This window comes from Panthera leo, chromosome D4, assembly GCF_018350215.1.
Source record: "Panthera leo isolate Ple1 chromosome D4, P.leo_Ple1_pat1.1, whole genome shotgun sequence".
Classification (NCBI taxonomy): domain Eukaryota; kingdom Metazoa; phylum Chordata; class Mammalia; order Carnivora; family Felidae; genus Panthera; species Panthera leo.
The window spans coordinates 43534632-43560073 of NC_056691.1; the positions used below are offsets into that span (position 1 = coordinate 43534632).

The 25442-nt window shown below is 42.3% G+C and overlaps 1 protein-coding gene across 1 annotated transcript in view; it reads right to left on the reverse strand.

The window, feature by feature from the left end:
- The window catches only part of SAXO1 (stabilizer of axonemal microtubules 1), a 95093-nt gene that overhangs the window by 5386 nt on the left and 64265 nt on the right, over positions 1–25442 (reverse strand). The window contains exons 2-3 of the mRNA XM_042913924.1: positions 16875–17054; positions 7387–7589 (exon numbers count right to left, since the gene is read on the reverse strand). Coding sequence (XP_042769858.1) covers positions 7387–7589; positions 16875–17054 — 383 coding nt within the window. The remainder of the gene's footprint in view (positions 1–7386; positions 7590–16874; positions 17055–25442) is intronic.

Below are 25442 nucleotides of genomic sequence, written 5' to 3' on the forward strand. Positions count from 1 at the left end.
GTCTGTCTGTCTGTCTCTCTCTCTGCCCCTCCCCTGCTCACACTGTGTGTGTCTCAAAAATAAACGTTGAAAAAAATAATTTTTTTTTAATGAGCAACAACAACAAAAAACCCAGATTCTTAAATACAGAGAACTGTTGGCTGCCAAAGAGGGCCGTGAGGGTCATCTTACTGCCTTCAGTCCTCCATTGTTTCTGATGAGAACTTTGTTTTTATTGTCATTTCCCTGTATGCGATGGGTTTTGTTTTTGTTTTTGTTTTTGTTTTTCATTTTTGCTTCTTTTCAAATCTTTGGCTTTGGCTTTCAGCAGTTTGACTATTACGTGACTAAGTTTGGATCTCTGTTTATTCTATTTGGATTATGCTTCTTAGATATGTAGATTAATCTTTCTGCCTTTTTCTTCTTCTGGGGCTCCAATTGAGTCTGTTGGTACAGTTGATAGTATCCCACAAGTCTGAGTTTACTTTCCTCAGTTTTTCCCTGTTGTTCAGATTAGATAATATTTGTTTATTTATCCCCATTTCTTTCTTCTGCCAGCTCAAATCTGGTGTTAAGTCCCTGGAATTATTTTGTTGCTATTGTTCTTTCAACTCCAGTGTTTTCATTTGATTTTATGACTTCCCTTTATTGGTATTCTCTATCTGATGGGAAATTGTCATATTTTTATTTCTTTAAACATGGTTTACTGTTGTTCTTTGAACATATTTATAACAGGTACTTTGAAATATTGTCTGGTAGGTCTAATATCTGGGCCCCTTCAGGGTTAGTTTTTATTCACTGCTTCCCCCCCACCCCCCATTCATGGATTACATTCCCCTGTTTCTTTTTAGGCCTCATGATTTTTTGTTAAAACTCAACATTTTAGATAACATGCTATCCAGCAATTCTGGATTCTGACCCCACTGGAAGCTATTTTTGCTGTTTAGTAACTTGCCTGCAGTAATTCTACACAGTTTTATCTCCCTTTAAGTGTGTGATCACTGATGTTTTTGCTTAATGTCCTTTTTTAATTGTTTTTAAGCCAAGATTCCTACAAGTCACCCTGGGTTAGCATTATTTAGTAATCAACCAATGGCTGTCAAAAAATTATGCTTAAACACCTTAAGCCAGTATGGCTTTCACCCTTTGCTAATGACTGTGTGTGGGGGTTAAGGGACAGAGTCAAAGATCAGACAATTTACAATTCTGCCTTGGCTTTCAGTTCCTTCTGGGATTTCTCATGTCTCCTCTGTACCTGAACCAGGCATCATAATCAGCCAGGGAAGGTGAGTAGATAACTAGGCCCTGTCTCTTTACCTTTCTTGAGCCTATATACTGCCTTACCCATATACAATCTTCTATACCACAAGGAGCTTTCTCATTCTCTGGATTTTCTTGTTAGATTTCTGGCTGGTCTGCTGGTCTGTTGCTCAACCCAACTAATTCTGCAACCCCACACTAGCTGCAAAAGTTGTATTCACTGATTTTTGTTGTTGTTGTTGCTGAGATCAGTATTGTTTTTACTGAAACCCCTGGGTACGTATTGTACTCCAAATCAAGTTAGCCCCAACTGACAGGAGAGCTGCTAGTTTTCACAGCACAGCCTACCCAGGCAGAACCACCACGCAGATCAAACATGGGGGCACAGGTCATGGAAGCTGCCCCAGGATGAAACACCACAAACTCCCACTTTTTGTAATGATGGTTTAGCAGTTATTCTTAAATAAATGCTTCTCAATTCATTGTATGCCTGTAGTTGATTTCCAGAGCCCTAAAATAGTTGATTTTTATTGTTTGGTCCAGTTATATTATTGCTTTTTGAGAAGAGGATTTACTAAGCTCCTCACTCCACCACTCCGGAAGTGCTGACACCCCCACCCCCAGGCACACTCTTAAGTTTATTTTAGGCCAATAATACTACCAACTATTTATTTTAAATTGGCCTCATTTTAATTGAAAATCTAATCTTTCTCCAAGAGCCATTAATGGCTCTATCAGCATCTTGAAAGCATTAGGGGGCCTTAGAGGGAACCATCTTGCTGAATATAAACCACATGTTTCCCCTTCAGACTTCAGGCCTCACTAAAATGGGGGCATCTACCTGTAGATGCCTACACACTGCCTCAAGGTACGTGGGGGTGGGTAGGACAGGGCTTTTCTGGCCCTCTTCTGTGATGGATGAAGTGTTAAGAAAACAGGTTCCAAGGCTGAAAGTTGCCTCATGTGATTTCTGATCCCCAACAATACAGTTGAAACCACATTATTATCCAACCTCCTAACTTCCTCCACCCAACATGTATTACAAAAAACCTCCATAGGACCTTGAAAACCTCAGAATTCCACATGACAAACTATTTACACGCCTGAAAAGCCATCAGTAAAGCCCTTCAGGGCCAGGGTGTCATGTGGGTAATTGGCAAGAATCTATTTAAAAGAGATTCCATTCAATAATGTGTCTTAAAAAAAAAAAAAAACTTACCTAAACGTAAAGCTAAGCATCAAGTAATTACACTTTCAATCTTTCCAATTGCACACTGTTTTGAAAATGTCAAAATTACAACCAAATGGTGCTGGAACATATTTAATGGCGGTTTGCTGGACCCCAGTAAAGGTGCTGGCCATAATAGAAGGAAAAAAAAGTTTGCCTATTTTTCCTGTAGAACTACAGTAAGTGGAACATATAATATAGATGGCCCCCATTGAAATACACATAGTTAATGACCTTGGACTTTGGTTTCTCTTTTCCTTTGGAAGTAGAATCGATATGTGCCCATGAGACCATGAAGGTTGCTATGAGAAAGACTTACTGAAGCAGCAAATGGCTACAAGAGACAAACAAGCCATGGAAAGGTGACACACAAAGAGATAAGGCAAGGATATGGCCCCCTCACACAGGCATGAGGTTATGCAGGACTGGTCCAAGGGGAGAGTAAATGTCCTGGGTCTTCCCTGAGCTTCACTCCTGCTCTTAGCCAGGACCCACAGAGTAATAGGCTGGGTGGGGATTTGTGTAAATCTAATGCCAAACCGTGTCACCTGGGGCCCTTGTAAACAATGGTCCAGAACTGCTCATTCATTTTTTTTCTTCACTAAAAATGCCTTTGTTGTGCCATGCCCTGTGCTAAATGCTGAGAATACAGATGTCGGGTGGTCAACGCCCAGTTTTGGAAGCCACTATATCATAGGGGAGTAATACAACAAATAAACCACTTAAATTAGTTGAATATGGTAAGTATTATTCTAAAAATCTATTAAGACACATAAGTTGCAAACTGGCACCTATGGGTCAAATCTAACTACAAAAGCATTTCCTTTGGCTACATACTGAATTGCTTTTAAATCTGAATTTGAGGGGCGCCTGGGTGGCTCAGTCGGTTAAGCGTCCGACTTCGGCTCAGGTCATGATCTCACGGTCCATGAGTTCAAGCCCCGCATCAGGCTCAGCTGACAGCTCAGAGCCTGGAGCCTGTTTCAGATTCTGTGTCTCCCTCTCTCTCTGCCCCTCCCCTGTTCATGCTCTCTCTCTGTCTCAAAAATAAATAAACGTTAAAAAAATTTTAAAAAATAAAAATAAAAATAAATCTGAATTTCAGAGGAGAACTACCAACTTCAACCCCAAGTGCACACAGAGCCAGAACAAAACCCCTCCTTCATCTGAGTATGCCTAGTTCTGAGCAGTCCTGTTGACACCTAACTAGTATTTGCTCATTAATTCTGTGTAAGTAGGTAAGCAGTTAATAGGTGTCAGAATTTTCTTTACAGGGAAAAGAAAATAGGGTTTTCTCAATTTTATCAGTAGGGAAAAGTCAACCATGATTCAGTTTTAACAGTGGACTATTACTCTCTGGTTTGCAGAGGGCAATGTCAGATGTAACTATCTAGAGAAGGGGAGGAATATGGGACATTTATTTTTTTAATTTTTTTTAATGTTTATTTATTTTCGAGACAGAGAGAGACAGAGTGTGAATGGGGGAGGGGCAGAGAGAGAGGGAGACACAGAATCTGAAACAGGCTTCAGGCTCTGAGCTGTCAGCACAGAGCCCAATGCGGGGCTCGAACCCACGAACTGTGAGATCATGACCTGAGCCAAAGTCGGACGCTTAACCAACTGAGCCACCGAGGGGGCCCGGAATAAGGGACATTTAAACACAGGTACTAGGTTGGGTTTTTTCCGGTGTGTTTGAGTGGTATTTTGTCAGGATGAATAGGGAGGATTTTTCTTTAAATAACTCCATCCTCGCCAACCTCTAGGGTAGGCAAAGACCACTTCTCACTCCCAGACCGCTCTCTACACCTGGGGCAAGGTGAGAAGGGGGAATTGAGCTGAGCAGGCAGTTGTACTGAAAAGCCTCTGACTCCACGAAGATTCATAAATCAAGGAGGCTCATAGGGAATATATGAAGGAAAGGAGTGTCTGTAGCTGGACGTACCCTATCAGAGTCCCTGCTCCCTGTCCCATCAGAGATAAGGGTTAACTCTAGTTTTGTGCCTCCTTTCTGTCTCTTCAGGGTCTATAGTACCCCCTTTCTTGCCTTCTGCAAAACCTGGATGAAAAGGGAGATGAATGAGTCCTGTAGATGTAAAAATGCCACTGCACCATGCACCTGGCTATAATAACTTCTTTGTAAAGCTTCTATGACAGTGCCTGCTTTATTGCGGGTAACTGGCAAAGAAAAAGACAGATCCCTGCCATCTTAGAGATTGCAGCCTGACCAAGGAGACAAATGTTAAGCAAAACGAATAGAATTACACACTGAATTACAAAACAGAGGTGCACCAGGCACTCTTAGAGCATCTAGCAGCATGTTTACGGTCTGGCATTGGGGAAAGTCTGGAAGGATTTCGAAGGGTGTGATGTTTCCACTGCTTATTGAAGGATGAGTGCTAGATAGGGGAAGGGAGGAGGGCTTTATAAAGAGGCAGTAGCATGTGAAACATGCCCTGAGATAGAAAAGAAATGCAGGGAAGAAACTGAAAGAAGGTCCTTACGGCCAGAGTGAATGGCACTGGGAGGAGACGCCAAAATCTACAAGGTACTACAAGAGGAGTTGGTAAAGGTTTGGGACTTTATCCTAAGGACCATGGTAACTATTTGAGGAATTTTAAGTGGAGAGGGGGTCAGATCACATTGCCATTTTTTTCTCTATTTTTTTAAGTTTCTTTCTTTCTTTTGGGAGAGACACAGACAGAGCAAGTGGGGGAGGGGCAGAGAGAGAATCCCAAGCAGGCTCCAAGCTGCCTACTGCTGAGCCCGACACAGGGTTCGAACTCACAAACCATAAAATAATGACCTGAGCCAAAACGAAGTCAGTTGCTTAACTGACTGAGCCACCCAGGAGCCCTTCATATTGCCATTTTACTTATTTGTTTATTGAGAGAAAGAGAAAGCATGAGTGAGGAAGGGGCAGAGAAAGAGAGGGACAGAGGATCAGGAGTGGGCTCCGTGCTGACAGCAGTGAGCTTGATGCAGGGCTCAAACTCACTAACCATGAGATCATGACCTGAGCCGAAGTCAGACTCTCAACCAGCTAAGTCACCCAGGCACCCTTCACATTGCCATTTTTAAAAGATCTCCCCGGTTCCTTTCTGTGGAAAATGGATACAAGTGGATAAGATTGGAGACATGCTAGGTATATAAGCCTAGATGTAGATGTGGAACAGGCAGGATTAGGGCTTTGCTGGCAGGAAGCAACAAAAGGACAATAGAGAGAGGCATAAAAGATGGGCTTGCAGTGATATACCACAGAATAGGCTACAGGGGGTACAGACACAGGAGGGGCTGATGGGGAGAAGGGAGACTGAGGCACAAGTGGACAGGGGATCCCAATGAGGCCAAAAACTGTCTTGGTGGGAGTAGTTAAGAAAGCAAGCTGGGAGCACTGGATGATGAAGTGCATAAAGGAGGAGCCATTTCAGGGTATGAAAATGTCCAAAATGTAGCTTGGCAGAAGGTGACAACAAAAGAGTGGAAGAAAGAGAACAATACGAAAGATGAGGTGGCAAAATGTCAAGAGTCCAGGTTCTTCCAAGAAGCAGAGAAGCTCGGCCACGTGTGGTGCCTTTGGAAAGATAGATTTAGAGCCGCTGGAAGGGCTTCAGGAGGATTCCTACATTGCCTCAAGCCTCTCCACCTCCCCTTGTCTAAGTGTTTGGCTTGGCTAAATAAACGCAACTATTATCCCAGTCACTCAGGGATCCACAAACATGTTACATGAAGGGTTAAACACATATTCCTAGGGCAACCATGTGACCATGTGCATCATAAGCAGAAGAGTTAGGGATTACCAACTGACCTCGGTTCCTGTGGTCTCAGCCTGTGGCTTGTGCTCCATAGAGTGACCACCACACTCCTTTCACTGTACCTACCGTCCATATCCTGTCTCTCCTACAGGACTATTAAGTTAAGGCAGATTCTACTTCCTTCACAGACCCTAATACCATGTCTGGGATGTAACAGATGCTCAATAAAGAGTGAATCAATCCCACGTATATGAAGTACAAAACCGGCAAAACTAATTTATGGTTTTAAAAGTCAGAATAATGATTCTATCCTACATGGGATCAATGTTGTATTTCTTGAGCCGGGTGCTGTTAACAGGGATGTGTTCACTCAAAATTCATTGGTCTGGGGTTACCTAGGTAGCTCAGTCGATTGAGCATCTGACTCTGGATTTCGGCTCAGTCATGATACAAGGGTCATTGGATCGAGCCCCACATCAGGCTCCTCACTAAGTGTGGAGGCTTCTTAAGATTCTCTTTTTTCCCTCTGCCCCTCTCCCTCACTCACGCTCTCTCTCTCAAATAATTTAATTAAAAAAAATTCATTGGTCTGTATAAGATTTGTACATTTTTCTGTGTGTACGTTATGTTTCCATAATTTTTTAAATGGATGAATGAATCACTCAATCAACGATGGAACCTAACTTAGCTTAAATTTGAAACGCTTTCCCAGCATAGACTTCCAACAGCAAGCTAAGGCAGGGGTTGGTACATCTTTTCTATAAAAGACCAGATATTAAGGTCTTAGGCCTCACAGGCCATACAGTCTCCATCACAAGTACTCAAATTCACTGCTATAGCATAAAAGTAGCCACGGATAATGTGTAAAAAAATGAACACAGCTGTGTTCCAACAAAATGTACTTAGGAATGCCAAAGCTTGAATTTCATATAATTTTCACATTTCCTAAAATAATAGTCTTTTCATTTTTTTTTTAATCATTCGAAAATTTAAAAACCATTCTTAGCTCTCCAGCTCTACAAAAACAGGCTATGGACCAGATTTGGCCTGCAAGACATAGTTCAACCGACCCCTGCACCAAGGGGGTGTGCCTGTAAAACACATTCCCTGGCCTGCAAACAGGCTCAGCCTATCCCTCCCCAACCTGCCGCTCAAGCACCCTCTCACCTTTGTAAGTAGGCAGACACTCCATCTTGTCACCACATGGATATTTACTGTCCCGAGGCTTGATGGGGTCCATTCGACAGACAGGGTATGGGTTGTAATCTTGTTTATATGTTGTGAGCAAATCCATGTTCTCTTCACTTGGGACGAACTGGTCGGGCTGGTAGACCTTCACTGGTAACACTTTGTGAGGCCCAAAATCTCTCCTAAAAGGAAAGTAAGCACATGCCATTGACCCAGAAGAAGACTCACAAGGGTCTCAATTTAACCCAATTCTACAAACGTTTCCTGAGAAGTCATCTTCTACTCTGTACCCCAACTGTTCTTCCTCTTCTGTTTCCTACTTTCACAAGAGACACTACCATTCTCTTCTCACCCAAGTCAGACAACTGAATGCCATCCTGGACCCACCCCATCATGGCACTGGATAATCACTCACCAAGTGCAGCCTCCCTCCACCTCGTCAGTTTGTCTTTCCCCCTTAGTTTAGACCAAGTGAGGCATTTCTCACTTGGATCATGTGACAATTTACCACCTGGACTTCCTACTGCATTCCCGCCAATTATATGTCAATCCCCGTAGTGTGGCCAGAATAAACTCCCTGAAATGAGATCACAAAAATGGGATCGTTTTACTCCCCTGCTGAAAAATCTTCCAGATAAAGCCAGACTTTCTAGCATGGAATATAAGCATTCCTGGACCTGCCCCTGCCTTCCGCGGCAACCTCATCTCCTACCTCCACCCCGATCCACACTCTACTCCAACCACACTGAACCACTCTGAAGGCCTCTCTTCTGTGCCTCCTCTCTCCACTGGGGAAATAACTTTTCTTTTGCAGGTACCACCACCTCCCCATCTGTGCTCCCAATAGCTTCTCCCACTGATATTGATCTCCTTCCTCTACTTGATCTTATAGAAAACCTAGAGGGCAGAAAAGTACAATAAATGGAGACACAGAGTCTTTCATTTCTCAGCTCTCTGGCATCAGTGTTCCCATTCTTTCAGGGAGTATGAAAACAATAGGACAGAAAAAGTATGATGGTCTTCAACTCCACAGGAAACACTCTTTTCCCAGAACATCCCACAGCTCTAAAATTGCCAAGATGCTAACTGTACCATCATCAGGAATGATCCTGGCAAAACCAGGGCTCAGCTTGAGTTTGCACTGTCTGGTAGGGCAGTCTTGACTCCCCACTGCTCAGTACAAACTCTTTTAAGCAAACATTTCCCCCCACCCCCCCCAAAGGGCTTCTGATTTACACAACAGCCTGTTTTTGCTTGGAACCCATTTATCCAAGTGGACAAGTGGAAGGGAGATTTTTCCCTGACGGTGCTTGCCAAAACAACCTCGCCAAGGGAAGGGGGAGGTTTCCGGACAGGAAAACATCAGGCCCAAACACCAATAAAACCTACTTCCCGGCCAAAATCTGGAGCAGCATTACTGAGCCATGCTTGACTAACAAAGGTAACACGCTCCACTGTAACCTGTCTTGCATGAATTATACACATGGTTGTGAATAAACCCAAACTGGGGCCTGGAAGGGGCTTGGTGGGATGGGAGGAGGGAATTAGGAAGCAGGAGAATTCATCTCTCTAGGGCTCTAAGGGGGAAATGGGAGATGCTTCAGTTGAACTCCCAGTAACTCCCTCTGAGTAGATTTAAAAATATATCTCAGCAGCATTTATAGGGTCTTCAGCCTGGGCTCCCTTCCCAAGGGCCGCATGTTGGCAAACAGCAAGAGGAAGCTGAGTGACCCGACGCATCTGGAAGCTGACTCTGTAAATTGGGGCTTATGGAGGGAACAGGCTAAACAAGAATCCAAGGGTCAGTTCCTCATTTCTACTCTTTTTAGTGTACAAGTGCCTCATGCTGGTGTCTGTTTAATACTAAACCAACTGCAGCAGGGAACGAGGACTGGCAGCCCCAGGCCACAGAGCCACAAAATGACTTTCATCGGAAAGTGTGCTCCCAACAGGAGGTGAGCACTCCTCACCCCCAAAAGGGGTAGAGGCAGCCTGAGACCACATATCCCCACATAAACCCATGTTCACTGATGGCAGCCCAAGGGTTCAGCCCTCTTCATTTCCAAGAAGGAGTATCAGGCGAGATCCACGGCAAGCAAGGAGGAACAGAGCTGAATGCCCAAGCTGCCCCATGGAGCACCCCCAACCCCAAAGCAGCCAGGAGTGCTTTCCAGTCACAGGCCTGCCATGCTCTGGGACCCTTCACGCAGAGACATCCTCTTCCGCCATTATTCCTAGCGAGGGAACCAACCTTCCCCTCAGAGAGGTTGTGAGAACCTTTCTTCAAGGGCTGCCAAACTCAAGGACAATGAAAATATGCTTAATACCTTTAATTGCTGCTGTTTCCACAGGAAAAGAGCAGATAAATACCAACCAAACTCACCAGCTCGTGGGTCATCCTGAAGTTGGTTACTCAAAGATAAGAGCTGATACAGTAAAATCCTTGCTCAGCATGTTTAAGGAATGAAACTGTTAACTGAATCTCCTTCTCTGGTACAAAATTCAAGTTTCTTTGTGAAAGTACACCTATGGTTCTATTTCCTGATCAGCTATAACAAAGCAAACGATCTTTGCAGGAGTTGGGGGCAGGGGGTGATCTACTTCTGAAGAGTGGTAAAGTTTTAAGTTTAAAGTGTAACTCATTTATATCCAACGCAAAAATATTTACTGTGGTTAAGAGTGAATTTGATCAGAATATATGTGTTCCCTCATTATGTTTTTATGTTGAGAACATTCATTGAAATCTACTATTAACCACAACATAACTGCATGTCCCCAATCTCACATAATCTTACAATCTTTAAGGTCATGTAAGAGAAAAGTATTTTATTCTTCCCAGAAATTGCTCATATTTACTAGCTTTTTTCTTTTTAAGAACACTCCCCCCTTTCTTCCTGTGTTACATTCCCTACCTAGTCCCTGTACCCCTTATGACTATGAACCAAGAAAAAAATTGGTCAAAGATGTTAAGTCTCTTTTAGGTGCACAGCCATAAAAGTTATATAGTATGGAAAGCCAAGAGTTAAACCTCCAAGTTAAGCAAAGGTTAAAGTGGCCCTGCTGGGAAAGTCATAACAACTTGACCTCCAATCCTCAGGCAAAGCTAAAGAAAGATTTTTGACCAGAGTCTGACAAAATGAAAGAAGAAATAACGTAACAACCAACTAGGAGCCAAGCCTGGAAGTGGGAAATGAAGATTTTCACTGTGATAAAGAGGCCATGTAATACTTTTTTTAACCACTGATGTTTATCTCCAAAAACTTCAGTACTTGTTAGTGTGTCCAATTAATCAATATATTAAATGGAATCCATTTTAAAAAGATTTGCTCCTCTTGCCCAAAGCCAATCCCTTCATCCTTATCCTAAATCCCCTCCCTCTTCCTCAGGAACCTGTTAAGTCGGCTTCACACCCAGCATGGGGCCCAACATGAGGCTTGAACTCACAACCCTGAGATCAAGACCTGAGCTGAGATCAAGAGTCAGACACTTAACTGACTGAGCCGCCAGGAACCTGTCTATATGCTCATCTGTGTTTTAACCTTTTCCTTTGTCCTGGCTTCTTTTCTCAGTAGTTGATCATTCTTCTGTTTTTCCTAACTTAAAAGGAAAAAACTAAAGTGACACAGCAACCCTCAATGGAGTCCACTCCCCTCCCCTCTTTCTTCCAGAAAGTGTTGTCTACACACAGACTTGCCTTCCTCACCTCCCACCCACACTCCCATCTAATCTAGTTCTGCTAACCCTTCCCTCTAGCCCAGGCCAGGTTTCCAAATCCAGTCACTGCTCTTTAGGTCATTATCATCCTGAACCATCCTAACAGCATCTATGCTTTCACTCGTCTTTTTAACACTCTCCCTTGACCTCTGTGATTCTCCTCATGATTTGTCCTCTCTCTCAATCCCCTCCTCTACAGGGTTTGGCTCTTTGTCAGTTGATTTTATTTCATACCTTCCACATGGAATTCAAACATTTCCCAAGGTTAAAAGCAACCCTCTAAGGAAACCATTATGTCATCACAGGCAGGCTGAGAGCCCAGCCCAGCACACTGAGAAAGATCCTACGGCTGATTCACAGGGCTTGATTCATGCCCCTGATCCTGATAAGGACACACTGAGCCCTCCTTGTCTGTGCTGTGACAGACAGGATTCTAAAAACCTGCCTCCAGGATTCAAGTTACACATTCTCTGTCTCCTGCCCTACTCTCTCAACTCCTCAATGCCCACTAGAGCTGAAGCTAACATCTGTCACCAGTTCACATCATCTCTGCACAAAAATATGAAAAACAACTACCTATGAGCACTAAAGAGCACAAGATAGGCAGATTCTGGAGCAAAGCCCACAGGTAGAAGAAGGGACTAGTACTACACAAGCCTCTGTGTAAGTTTCCATTTTCTAGTGGGTTTCTTGTTTTGGTTTCCCAGAGTTTGCAGTCTGAAAGCAGGCCTCAATCTGTGCCGTGCCAAGCCAAGCAGCCATAATGTGAACAGAAAACTTCACATCTTTGACTGAAAAACCAGAGGACCAAGTTTGAGGCAACCACAGGTGCTGGAAAGTAAGGAAAAATTCCTGGAAAGGAGAAAACCCAAGACAGGAAGCTCTAGCTTCTGTACATAAACTGGACCCAGGTCTCCTGCTGACCTAACATGTATGAGGCAGACTTCAAGCAACCATGCCAAAGAACTGAACTGATGAACTGACATTGGAGCTGTCACCCAAGACACAGAGTTGCATTTTGAATCGAATCAAATTACCTCCTATCTGCCTTAAAAAAAAAAAAAGGAATATTAATAAAATAAGTTATTTGGAGGAATGTAAAAAAAAAAAATCCAGAGTGTTTACAATGTAACTTTAACAATGTACAGGATCAATCCAAAACTCATTGACATACATACAGGAAAAATGTGACCCATTTCCAGGGGGAAAAAAAGAGAATCATGAAAACCAACTTCAAGCAGACCCAGATGTTAGAATTAGCAAACAAAGATTTTAAAGCAGCTATTCTAACTATGCTAAATTATAAAAACCAAAATAAGGTCATAATAAATTAAAAGGTGGGAAATTCTTAAGAGAAATAGAAACTATCTAAAGTTAATGAAATGCAACTTCTAAAACTGAAATATACAACATCTGTAATAAGACAGTCGCTGGATGGGCTTAATATCAGAATAAAGCTAGAGAAAAGACTCCGTGAACTTGAAGACAGATGAATAGAAACTATCCAATTTGAAAAACAGAGAAAAAAAATTGGCAGAAAGAAATGAACAGAACTTCAGAGACAGAAAAAGTACTTGAGGAAATAATGGTCAAAATATTTCCAAATCTAATCAAAGATACACAGCATCAAAGGCTCTGAAATTGCCCAGGCAAGTCTAGTGCTGAGCCCTATTTCTGCATTTCTTCATTAATTCTTGGGCCCAAACTACAGGGGCTGTAAGTATATCCGCAGGGGTATAAGAAAAGTACGTATTTGAACAGAGAACGTGTAACATCCAATGAGTAGGGAAAGACTTAGGATCACTACCATCTTTCCTGCTTTCTTCCTGGCATTTAGAGAGGACTCCAAATGCCTTTTCTCTTTTAGCCCTTTCCCCTAACTCTACTCAGTTTAACCAAGAGTCTTGTCAATAAATGAAGAAATCCACACTGCCAGCTCCCTGCCCTCTGACCTTAAGCCAAACCCATCAAGTCAGAACCCCATTCCATCTTCTTTCCTATGCCTCCCGTTCACTCTCTCCATGGTTCCACTCCCCTTAGAATAAAGATGTAATACCATCTTGAAGACTTACTTCTTTCTTCTCAGGTTATCCACTCGGCCATCTTTAGGGATCTGCCTTAGCTAACACAATAATGTCCCAAAATGGGGCCCAAGTGTTTTACATGGTGACATGCCTAAAGGGAAATGAGGCTTGAAGTGCAAACCTCTTATTCATAAATTGATCTCCACTCTATCCGAGCTAAAGGCAGATCCTATAGAAGAGAATCACTAAGGGCTGCAAGAAACTGCTTCATATTAAGAAGGGCTGAAAATCATGAGCATTCCTCTTATGGCACCTGCTGTAAATCCCTAAGATTTACAGTCAGTAAGCGTTGTGTGCAGCTGTAATCATGCCTCATGCTGGGATGATAACCTTTCCAGAAACCAGGTGTTTTTTGTGTCTGGGCTTAATCATCAAACCCAGCCAAACCTTGAGCCACATGACTTTTTTCATTCAGCAGGTGGCAGCCCCATGTCCAATCTCAGACACTAAGTTGGGTCAGACTTTATATAGAGAAGTGGGTGGAAGTTCAGGTAATAAGAGTTCTAAGGGCAGAGAAGTGACAGTCCATGCAGATATAGCAGGGTGCAAACGCAGGGCTGACCCATCCCTTCTCCCAGAAGCCTCTGGCAGAGCATCCAGATGACTCCTCTGCATTTCCTCCAATGGAATAGCTCTGCTGTATATATAAGTATACTGACCAGAGCCACTGCTAAGTTTATACAGTTCGGAAAACACGGTTGGTCAAAATCTTGATTTTTGATAATTTATCTTATTAAAAGCTCATTAGAACTTTAAAAAAATACACCCTGATAGGGACATAGTCTTACTCTCACTCTCTGAAAACTACTGTCCAGCGTGGCAGGCACAGGGCTGAGATATGAAGTTGAGGTACGGGCAAGGGAAGAAATGCTCTCTGCTGATTTTCCCCCTTGGTTCTCTCTCTGGGGAAGGAAATAAAGGGGAGGAGAGAAGCATTTCTGCCCTTTTGCCTTCCCAAGGGTAACCTTGATCCTGCTACCTTTTCTTTTTAAGGCCCTTATGGTCATTAACAACTTGTTTTGGAAATTCTTTCAGTATCTGCAGTCCTCCATTTTGGTCACATTTTGACATGAATGATACTATTACTCTCAATCTGGCAGAGACAGAGAGACCTTCTGGGTGACATGTTTATGGCTTTAGGTGACATGCAGCAAGGAAATCTTAGGACAGGTCAGAGGGGAAGTTTTTGCTGTAGCAAAGCACCGTCAGGGAGAAGGAAGGCATGTGGGCTCCATCTGGGGACCTCACTGCTAGGTGATGGGGCAGGACTCCTGCTCCAGAATAAGGATTTGTCCTCATCCTCCTAAGCTTGTGGGCAGCCAATAAAGAGCAACCTTCAACATCCAACCTTCAAAGCATCCTTTTCTGTATTTCTGGGACAGAAAATATATCTCTAACATAACAACATCTGAAGCTGTCCTGTACTTTCCATTTTCCATTTCACACATTGCTCTTGATTTCCTGCAAACTGGGTATGAAGAGAGGAGACCAGCATCTAGAAGCTCAATGTGATATTTGCAAGCCATTCCTCAAGGCTACCTTCATCTTTTCCTACCCATTACAGGTCTCTTATACATACGCCTAGGACTTTTCATCAGCAATGACCATGATTTCTCAAAAGGAAAAGCAGTGCTTGGGAATGGTCTACATCTCTTGGTGTGGTCTTCAGACTCTTAGAATTCTAAGACTGCTATTTTCTTGGTAAAATGAATCCCAAACTCATATTGTCTTAGAAGCCATAGGTTGGAAAAACAGGTTGTATAGAATATAATATTTTTAGTACTCAGAAACATTGTGCTTAAACAAAATCATATTAAGATATCTGTCTAGCATAAAAGTGATCTGATTCAAGTCATACATCAGATGAGGCCCTCAGCTCCCTCCCACCTCAGGTTGCCCCTGTCCACTGCTTTCCACCATACTCAGGAATCTTTTGGCTTCATTTCTCTCTTTATGGGTCTTTCTGCCCTATACACATGGACTTCCTTTGGATCTAGAACATAGCACTTTTTTGTAGGAATGTTTCATGCCTCTATGCCACAATCTCAAAAGAGGATGTTTCCAGGCCTAGTGTGGGGAAAACCTGGAGGCAGAATGAATTAGAGCTGTTCTGCTTCACCTGGGTCATCTGGGACCTTTACTAGGAAAGCACAAAATTATGAGCAACAGGGGAGCAATAGGAAGAAAATTTACCAGGCCTTGCGTTCTGTAATGTGCAGGCGCTGTGCTGGAATAATTTACATACTCTATGATCTGTACCTCCCAGCAACCCTGCCCTGTAGGGAAGAGGAATGCAGGGGCAGAGAAGGCATCCCTCTGTCAGGTCTCATCTGGGGATCAACTATATATCTGGGACCCTGCCCAACTGCACTCAAAGGTGTTTCTACTCCACTGGGTCACCAATCACAGGTCACCACCCAGGGGCCATTAACCAAGTTGTCAATGGCAGATTCTGCTAGTCTTACAACATGTAGAACAGACCTGAAATTGATCAGTTTCCCCACCCTCTCAATACAGATACTTCTGCAATCCCAATACACTGTGAGCCAGGTGGTTCAGTCTCTAAACTGGATTCTCTAAAGAATCCGAGTTTGGAAGTCAAGAGCAATTTAAAAGGAAATACCACTCACCTTTGAACAATGCGGAGGTAAGGGATGCTGATCTCCTATGCAGTCACATATAACTTTTCATTCCCCCAAACTGTTCATAGCCTACTGTTGACCAGAAGCCTTACCAATAACAGTCAATTAATGTATTTGATGTGTGATATGTCTTATATACTATATTCTTACAATACGATAAGCTAGAGGGGCACCTGGGTGGCACAGTCAGTTAAGCATCTGACTTCGACACAGGTCGTGATCTCACAGTTCGTGGGTTCCAGCCCCACATTGGGCTCTATGCTGACAGCTCAGAGCCCAGAGCCTGCTTCATATTCTATGTCTCCCTCTCTCTCTGCCCCTCCCCCTCCGCCACTCACACTCTGTCTCTTGCTCTCAAAAATAAACATTAAAAAAAATTAATAAGTAAAATAAATAAGCTAGAGAAAACAAAATGTTATGAAGAAAATCATAAGAGAAAATACACCCACAGTACAGTACTGTATTTATTGGGAAAAAATCTACATGTAAATGGACGCGTGCAGTTCAAATCTAAGTTGTTTAAGGGTCAACCGTAGTCTTTGTTCATTCTTGAAGAACATTCACGGGGACCTCAATTCAAAGTCTACAGCATAATTTCCAAAGAGCTCCCTCTGTATCACCAAGTTTCCTTTCACTACTACCACTATCACTACACCACCCAACCTGACCTGGAGCTTTGGCACCCAAAGCCAAAACTCTCTTTTCAGAAGCAGACCCCCCACCATTTCATGCCTTTATACTTTACTTAACCTCCAATCCTTTGCTAGGTAGATCATTTTAGCCTTCCTCACCTCTACACCAGCAAGTAACAATTCTTTCCCTGTAAGAAGAAGTGGAAAAAAACTGAGCTGGCTAATAAATGCAGAATTTCATTTCTGAGATACAACATATTAACATTAAAGGCCTTGATAGCATCTATTACACTGCATATTGATGCACTAATACTGCACATTATATTAATATTGTGCATCAGCACTGACATTACTCCATTAGTGTGCATTCGTATATTTATTCTTCTCGCACTCACCTTGACGTGGTCAAACCTTCCATGGGCACAGACCCTTTCTGGTACTCCCGCTTGGGCTTGAAGGATTCTCTGGGCAGGTAAGAGTGATAGAGAGGGTAGTTCTCGGTGTATTCGGAGAGAAGACATGGTTTCTCTATTTTATCATAAATCTTGGTAGGGAGATGTGGACAGTGATGCCGCCTATAAAAAAGGCATAATGTTAGGTCTGTTCCCTTCTTGGAAAGGATACGTACAGTTTAACAACATTACCTTCTCAAAATGGGATCCCAGCCTTTAAAATCAAAACCGCCAGCACTGAAAACAGGAACTCAACCTTTCCTTTTCTCTACTAAACTATCAAGTGGCCAAAAAAAATTTTAACGATGTATAACTGCAATTGGTTAATCATCAAAATCCCTTAAAATCATAAAATTATACACAAGCATGACTGACGTTCAGCCACTATAGATACCATACTGCCTGTTTAAATTTGAAATATTTCCAGGGCACCTGGGTGGCTCAGTCAGTTAAGGGTCTGACTCTTGATTTCAGCTCAGATCGTGATCTCATGGTTCATGAGTTCAAGCCCTACGTTGGGCTCTGCACTGACAGCATGGAGTCTGCTTGGGATTCTCAGTCTCCTGTCTCCTTCTCTCACTCTGCCTCTCCCCTGCTCATGCTCACTCATGCGTGCTCTCTCAAATAAATACACTTAAAAAATAAAATAAATAAAATAAAAATGAAATACTTCCACACCATGGTAGGTAAATCATCATGGCCCAGAGCCTTTTGAGTGCTCCTCCCAACTGGCCTCCCCTGAGACTTCCCTGGGCCTCCCAATCCCGCAGCAGTTGGGGCTCACCCCCTGACCGGACAGGGTGCTCCAGGGCTGTGCACTAACCCTTTCCAAATTGGCTGCTTCCTGGATCAATTCAGAATATCACCTTTCCATACAAGTGGCCTCACGAAGAACAAAACTACCTCAGTTCCAAGCACACTATACACCACTGACTACGTGAACCTGTTTCACATTGAAAGTCTGGCTCATTTCTTCTTTTAGGTCTCACCTCAACTCTTGCTTCCATAGAAAGACTTCCACTGGTTATCTTCTATTTTCCATACGCCCATACCCCTGGCACAAGGTTCTCTCCTCTCATCCTGGTGTATGCCTTTCCCATCACTAATTGCTATCTGTCATCAGCAGGTTTGTTGGTGAGTTTGTTCATTATCTGTCTCGTCCCCAAGCTCAGTACCTTTTCTATCTTGTTCACTGCTACAGCCCCTTAGCCTGCCTGGTACACAGTAGACTGTCAATAAACAGTTACTGAGCAAACGATTAAACACATAAATAAATGATTCAATAAATGTTATGCCTCATTACACATATAGATGAGTTAAGATGGCAGAGAAGTAGGGAGACCCTAGGATTACACAAATAGATGATAGAAAATAATTTGAAGTTATAATTTATGGTGAGTTTTCCCATCTTACATGCATGGCAATAAATGAACCCTATTATTCTACTTGCTGCTAGACAAAGGGCAGCTCTTTGAGCTTTCAAAACCAAAGTAGTATATCAACTATTCATATGTCCACATATGATTCTTACAAACCAGTTGGGACACCTCTCATCTTCAGGCACCAGCACATCACCAAAATTGTATGTGAGTGATTTCCAACTTTGTTATATCAAGGAATAACTGATTTTTGAACTTTTTCACACTGGTTTTAATTAGAGAAACTAAAATACACAGACTTCTGAGGCGGCACATAAGGGAAGCGCAGGGGAAGAGAGAAACGGACTTACAGAGAACTCATCACTATTCTAATTAAAGTTATTTTCCAGGCAACAATTTGCATGCTATTCCTGTTGTTTGTAAGTTCAACCCTTTATACAAATGTGGCTGCCACCACTGTTGTTACTACGTACTTCTCTTCAACCTCCCAAGCTCTAGAGAAAATGATCAATACCTGTACGGTTCAGATGGCTAGAACTGCATATTAACAAGTATCTTTAAAGAGATCCCTGTTTGCTTTCTTCACATTTGTAGGTTTGTATATCAGAAAAGTCTTAAGATGGCGTAAACTTGCCACATTTATTTTTAAGTTTTTAAGTTTTTAAAGTAGTCTCTACACCCAGTGTGAGGCTCAAACTCACAACCCCAAGATCAAGAGTCACAGCCTCCACTGACTGAGCCATCCAGCCACCCTAGTTTTCATTTCTGTTATTACAGAAGTACTACTGGGTTTGTGGTAAATATTTTAGATTCTCTTAATTATTCATAAGGAAATATTCCATAAATATGTCATCCTTATAGTATGAATATCTGAATTGCAGTGTTAAATATGTGCAATAAAAGTTTAGTTTTCCTTTTTCAAAATGCACAGTGTTGGCATTTTGTGTTCAAAGGTGATTATGCATCTAACATTTTATATATTTAATAAAATATGCCCTAATAATAGGTACATAAGTTGATGAGTGCTTTAATCTTCCATCCACTCGAGATAATTGTTGTGTTTGCATAGTAAACAAAATAACCATACTCCATGATATGTAAACATTAGATATTATTACTGTTTGTGTGTTCACAGTCTGTCCAATTATCTGAGCTTTCAATCTGAGCCCAATTAGAACCCTATCATTCTAGGATTCCTACAAACCTCAAATCAAAAGCCAAGAATTGCTGGCTATCAAAAATGCCTTTGCAGATATATTTTATTCACCCACACTCTTTGAGAGAAAAGTCAAAGTTTTATTAAGAATAACTTAGATTCAGGCACTTGCAATAAAATCGACTCTACAAGCATAGCAATATTTTCCCTCTCCAGTGCCCTTGTTTTTTAAACCAGCAAAACTTTGTTTTTATATAGCCCCCCTGTCTATAATGTTACTTTTTTACTTTAAAAAAGAGTGGAAAGACTTATTCCTAAAGAAAATAAATGTAATGGCAAAATACTACATTGTGAGGTATCATGAGGGAGAATTCCAATACAGCAATAAGCTTCTACCCAGACTCTAATGTTCCTTTAAGTGGAATTGTATCTATCTATGCGGAGGGGGTCATGTTTTGACTTGCTGCTAGTTAACTAAAATCTGTCTCTCTTTGAAGTATTAAGAAACTCTTATTTGAAAGTAAATGTTCCTAGGTGCCTGGGTGACTCAGTTGGTTAAGCAAATGACTCTTGATTTCAGCTCAGGTCAAGACCTCATGGTCATGAGATTCAGCCCCACAGCAGGCTTGTGCTGAGCATGGAGCCTGCTTGGGATTCTCTCTCTCCCTCTGCCCCTCCCCCCACTTGTGCGCACATGTGCCCTCAATCTCAAAAAAAATAAAATAAATGTTTCATTGCCTGAGTCTGCTCATAGGGCCACCTCCTTTCCTTACCTGTAACCCAAAACCCTGAGCATCCCTCTCAAGTCGCCAAGCACCATATCTCCTCATTGGTCTGCCCATCCCTTTCCTAAAAGGGAAAACACTTCAATCCTTAATTTTTAGTGGACCTAGTCAGTGATTAATGAAAGTGTGTGCAATCACCATGGTTGGGGCATTTTCAGGTAGGCGTGACAGTCATGAACCAAAGAAAGGAGACCTCTTCAAACTGTCTGATACTTGTATGGTTTTAGAAGCTGCATTGGCTTGTTCAGGAACACATATTCTCATGAGCCTAGATGGGGCCACTAGACAGAGAGGGCAAAGGGGAGGGAGAAGGTTTCTTTATCAGAACTCTCTAAAGTCTTTCCACTCCAGAATTTACTGAAGGACCACAGGAAAAAGGAAATAATGCTGACTTTTTCTGTTATTTGGTAAAGGTAGTAGTAGAACTACTCAACAGACCACAGAAAATGTTAATAATAGTTAACTCTGAACACTGACTCCAAGCTAGAATCATGGAATTTTAAAAATTAAATTAAGGGCTCCTGGGTGGCTCAGTCAGTTAAGCATCTGATTCTTATTTTCGGCTCAGGTCATGATCTCAAGATTCGAGTTTGAGCCCCATGTTGGGCTCTGTGCTGACAGTTTGGAGCCACTTGGGATCCTGTCTCTCCGTCTCTCTGCCCCTCTCCCCTACTCGTTCTCTCTCTCAAAATAAACTCTTTAAAAAGTTATAAAAAATTAAAAAACTACTTAAATATTTTAAAGGACCATGGGGAATACCTGAGCCAATGTCCTCACAATGCTAATGAAAATAATCAGAAGCTCAGAGAACGATGTGCAGGATCTAGCCATGGACAAAACCTAATTCTCCTTCACATCTGAATGACCAGGTTCATTTCCTGACATCTAGGTCTCAAGGAACCCTAGAATGGATGAAAGAACTTTAAAGATATGACAAGTACCTCCAGCATAGCGCCATCTGACAGAGATAGAATGCAAGATGTGCATGAGAGCCGCATACATCATTTTAAATGTTCTAGTGACCACATTAAAATGGTAAAAAAGAGGGGTGCCTGGGTGTCTCAGCTGGCTACACGTCTGACTCTCGGTTTCAGCTCAGGTCATGATCTCACAATTTTGTGAGTTCGAGCCCCACATCGGGCTCTGTGCTGACAGTGCAGAGCCTGCTTGTGATTCTCTCTCTCATCCTCTCTCTCTGCCCTTCCCCTGCTCACACTGTCTCTGTCTCAAAATAAATAAACAAACCTGAAAAAAAAAACTTAAAAAAAAATAAAATGTTAAAAGAGGTAAAGTTAATCTTAAATACTTTAATCCAATGTATTCAATATAATTTCAACATATAATCAGTATAAAAAATTAAGATATTTTATTTTCATACTACATCTTTAAAATGCAATATGGGTTTTATATTCACAGCACATCTCCATGAGGAATACCACATTTCAAGGGCTCAGTAGCCATGTGCAGTGGTAGCTTCCCTATCTGGAAAACACAATCTCGAATTGGAAGGAACAGACAAAAGAATTGCTAGCCCTTCGATGCTGGTTTTCAAGTGGAAGAAAGACAAAGATGCCTAGAAATATTTTCTTTGACTAATATCCTGTTTGTCTCCTCCTTGGATTCTCTGACCTACCTTCGTGTGACATGAACAGGGATGTTAAAAGACATGAAAAATTGAGTTTTCCCTAATTCTTCCCACTCCATTGGGCCAAGCTTCAGTTCCATGCACCTGTGATGCCCTCTGGAGCTGCTCTCTTTCCTACCACTTCCAATTTTCCAGAATGCTTCTCTTTCTTCAAAGCCCATCTCGACAACCATTCCTGTCACCACCACCACTCCAGGAAGTTACTGAAAATGCTACCACACTGTCACTGGCTACGACTCACACTCTCTTCTCTAAGTGTACATGGCTTTGTGTCCCTACCTCTTTTAGGACACTTCTGTACTTCCTGGCACAGTCATCTCCTTATAAACTTTCAGGTTAAGAATTCTCGGGGTGACTGGGTGGCTCAGTCAGTTAAGCGTCTGACTTTGGCTCAGGTCATGGTCTCAGGGTTCATGAGTTTGAGCCCCGCATCGGGCTCTGTGCTGACACCTCAGAGCCTGGAGCCTGCTTTGGATTCTGTCTTCCTCTCTCCCTCTCCACTTGTGCGCTCATGCTCACTCGCTCTCTCTCTGTCTCCCTCCCTCTATCTCTGTCTCTGGCTGCAAGCACAGATGTTCATCATGGCAAAAAGCTTTCAACGTGATATTCATCATGATGAAAAGTATGGCAATTTTTCCTGCCACCATCAAGCTGCATGATTAATAGCTAGTTAATATGACTTCGGACTTCTCAAACAAAGAAACCTCTAACAGTCTTTTAGATCATAACCTGTTTGTAAAAAGAGTAGCAACTATGGATATCAGTGACTTCCCTTGCCTCTACCATGGTTTTCCAGACTCCCCTGAGCCAAGTCTGGCACAGGCAATGAAAAAGGCTCTCCTTCACTCCTCTCCTTTGCTTTAGGAGGCAGCACACATGGCAGAAAAGGACTTTGGAGGCAGGAAGATCTGGTTTCCAATTCTAGCTCTGTCACGGACTGCATATGTAAAGTTAAGGAAATCAGTTACTTTACTCTTCTGAACTTCAATTACTTCCAAATATGTAGAAAACTTCCACTTAGTAGGATTTTGTGGATTAAATCAAATACTGGAGGTAAAATGCCTAACCCAGTCCAAGGCAAGCAATCTGAAATTAATAGGCTGTTTATTGAGCAATTACTATCCACCCCATGGGCTAAGAGTTTTATATATTATCCCACCTAATACTCGCAGCAATGCTATGAGCAAGACACTGTTATCTCCATTTTACAAACATCAAACTGAGACTGTAGGAGGTGTTATTTCACTCAAGGCCATATAGCCAGACTGTAATTAAATCAGGACTAAAACCCCAGATATTCTGCCTGATTCCAAAGTCTGTGCCCCTAATCATGGGCATACATTGTGTGCCTTCAGGGGATGCCAGCCTATACTAAACACCTCTGTTTCCTGCCTGCCCTGGTAAATGTGAGGGCAGTCAATTCATAGGCAGTTCTCAGACCTGCCCTTTCTCCTTCACTACACTCAGAATCTTCCAAGGCAAGATACACTCCTCATTCTCAAGGACCCCAAAACTACTCTAATACAAACCAATAAATACATACAATTCCAAATGCTCTTTAAAACTCTGACCTTTCCACGGAATCTCTTACGTTGTCTAAAAAAGAGCAGATCATTAAATAACACTAACAACCAGGAAAACAAAGAATATGGAACACTGGATCCAAAAGGACCCATGAGATCAGCCAGGCCTGCAGCTTCATCATGCAGATGTGGACACTGAGAGCAAGAGACACGGAGCCACTGCCTAAGGTCACACAGCTGGTCAGCAGCAGCGTTCACCTCGGGTCCCATATCACCACCCACATAATTGACTTCCAGTTACAATCCAATTTAAAACTCAAAGTTCACACTCTTAAAGGATTTGCAGCCCATTTTTCCTTTTTCCCAGTAGTTGGGAGCCCATGACCTGTCACAGCTGCTGTGTGAGGGAGGAAAACAGAGCAGAAAATACATTCTTGGTCTAGGAGGTGGGAAGCTGCCAAGGATCACCAAACCTCCAGTCATAAAAGTCATCTTTTCAGTCTGATAGTTAAGAAAGAATCCAGAGTGTTTAGGATAACAAAAACTTTAAGTTCCTAGAGGTGGAGTCTTCTCAGAGGAGAACCCACATCTCTAGAATGGTCTTCTGCCTGAACATGAGAAGCTCACAAAGCCAACCCAAGTGGCCTCTGGGGATGAGTAAAGCCAGTGCTTTTTCCTGACGTGTGCATTACCTGCAGTGGTTTATAAACTTTCAAAATGTTCACTAAAATTTCTTCTCTCATGTGCATAAATATACCCAGAGAGGCAAAGGGACAACTGAGAAACCTTTTATAACTGCTAAATAAGACCATTTTTGAACATAGATATGTATTTCAGGCCAGTCTTGAGACAAAGGGACTCATACTACCTACTAGATCTTTAAAGAATCAGAACAGTGGGAGAAATCTGAGTAACTCCAGCTTATATCCAGCCCACAGTACTAGGGATTGGAGCAGGGATTATCAACTAGAATTCTTTGGTGGCAACTCATCCCTCAGGGGATCAGATTCTGAGTGACAGAAAGCAGGGCCAAAACTTTAAATATGTGAGGGAGAACAAGCAACCTGAAGACCGTTTGGTAGAAATATGACAGATGCAAATGATGAACCAACAACTAGCAGTGCCTGATGTTAAGGGAGGTGGGGGTACAGTGAAGAGATTCTGAGTCACAAGTTTAGGGAGAAAGATCATCTTGATTGATCAGCCATGTCTGTCAAGGAGGCCAGGCTAGGGAAGTGGAGCCAGGTGAGGAATGAATCAATCAACCAATCAACAAAAGGGAAGGAAAAGAAGAAGGAATTTGGCTGAAAATGGTGTCTTGTAGGAATGATACATTTGGAAAACATCTGGAATGACAACGAAGTCATAAAAGTGCAAATCAAGTCCTTGAGAAGATCAAGTAATTAAAAATGAGGACAAAATCTTGAAGAACACTAGGATTTAGGAAGCAGGACAATGAAGTTTCAAGGTAGGGGGAAAAAAGTGACAAAAAGAAGAAAATTCAGTGATACAAGAGTCAAATAAGAAAAGATTTAAGTGTTCAACAGTTAAATTGCTACAGAAAAATCCAAAGGTCTGGGGGCAGAGAAGAAGACATCTCCTCTGTTGACCAGAAAGCAACCTTAGTAGAGTGGCTGGGCTGGAACCATAGAATCAATGATGCTAAAGAAGTGGAGGTAGAGAGGCCACCATGCTGAAGAATCTGGTAGCAAAAGTGGCAAGAAAACTTGAACCAGAGCTCAAGGCATTACCCAGAAAGTACACAAGAATTCTTAACCATGTGATCATTATCAGGAAGCAGTGGGTAGAAGTCCAATTGTCTTTGTAGGTAGGAGAACAGATTAGCAGATAGGGATTCTCTGATGAGCAAAAATAACTGATGTAGCCACAGACTGAGAAGAGAAGGTGAATGAGGTTCGAGAGACAAGATGAGAGAAGGGAGTCAGCAACACCAATCTGATGGCCTCCACCCAGAGTACAAGGGCACCAAGAGAGGGAAAGCAGATAAGGTGGGATGGCAGCT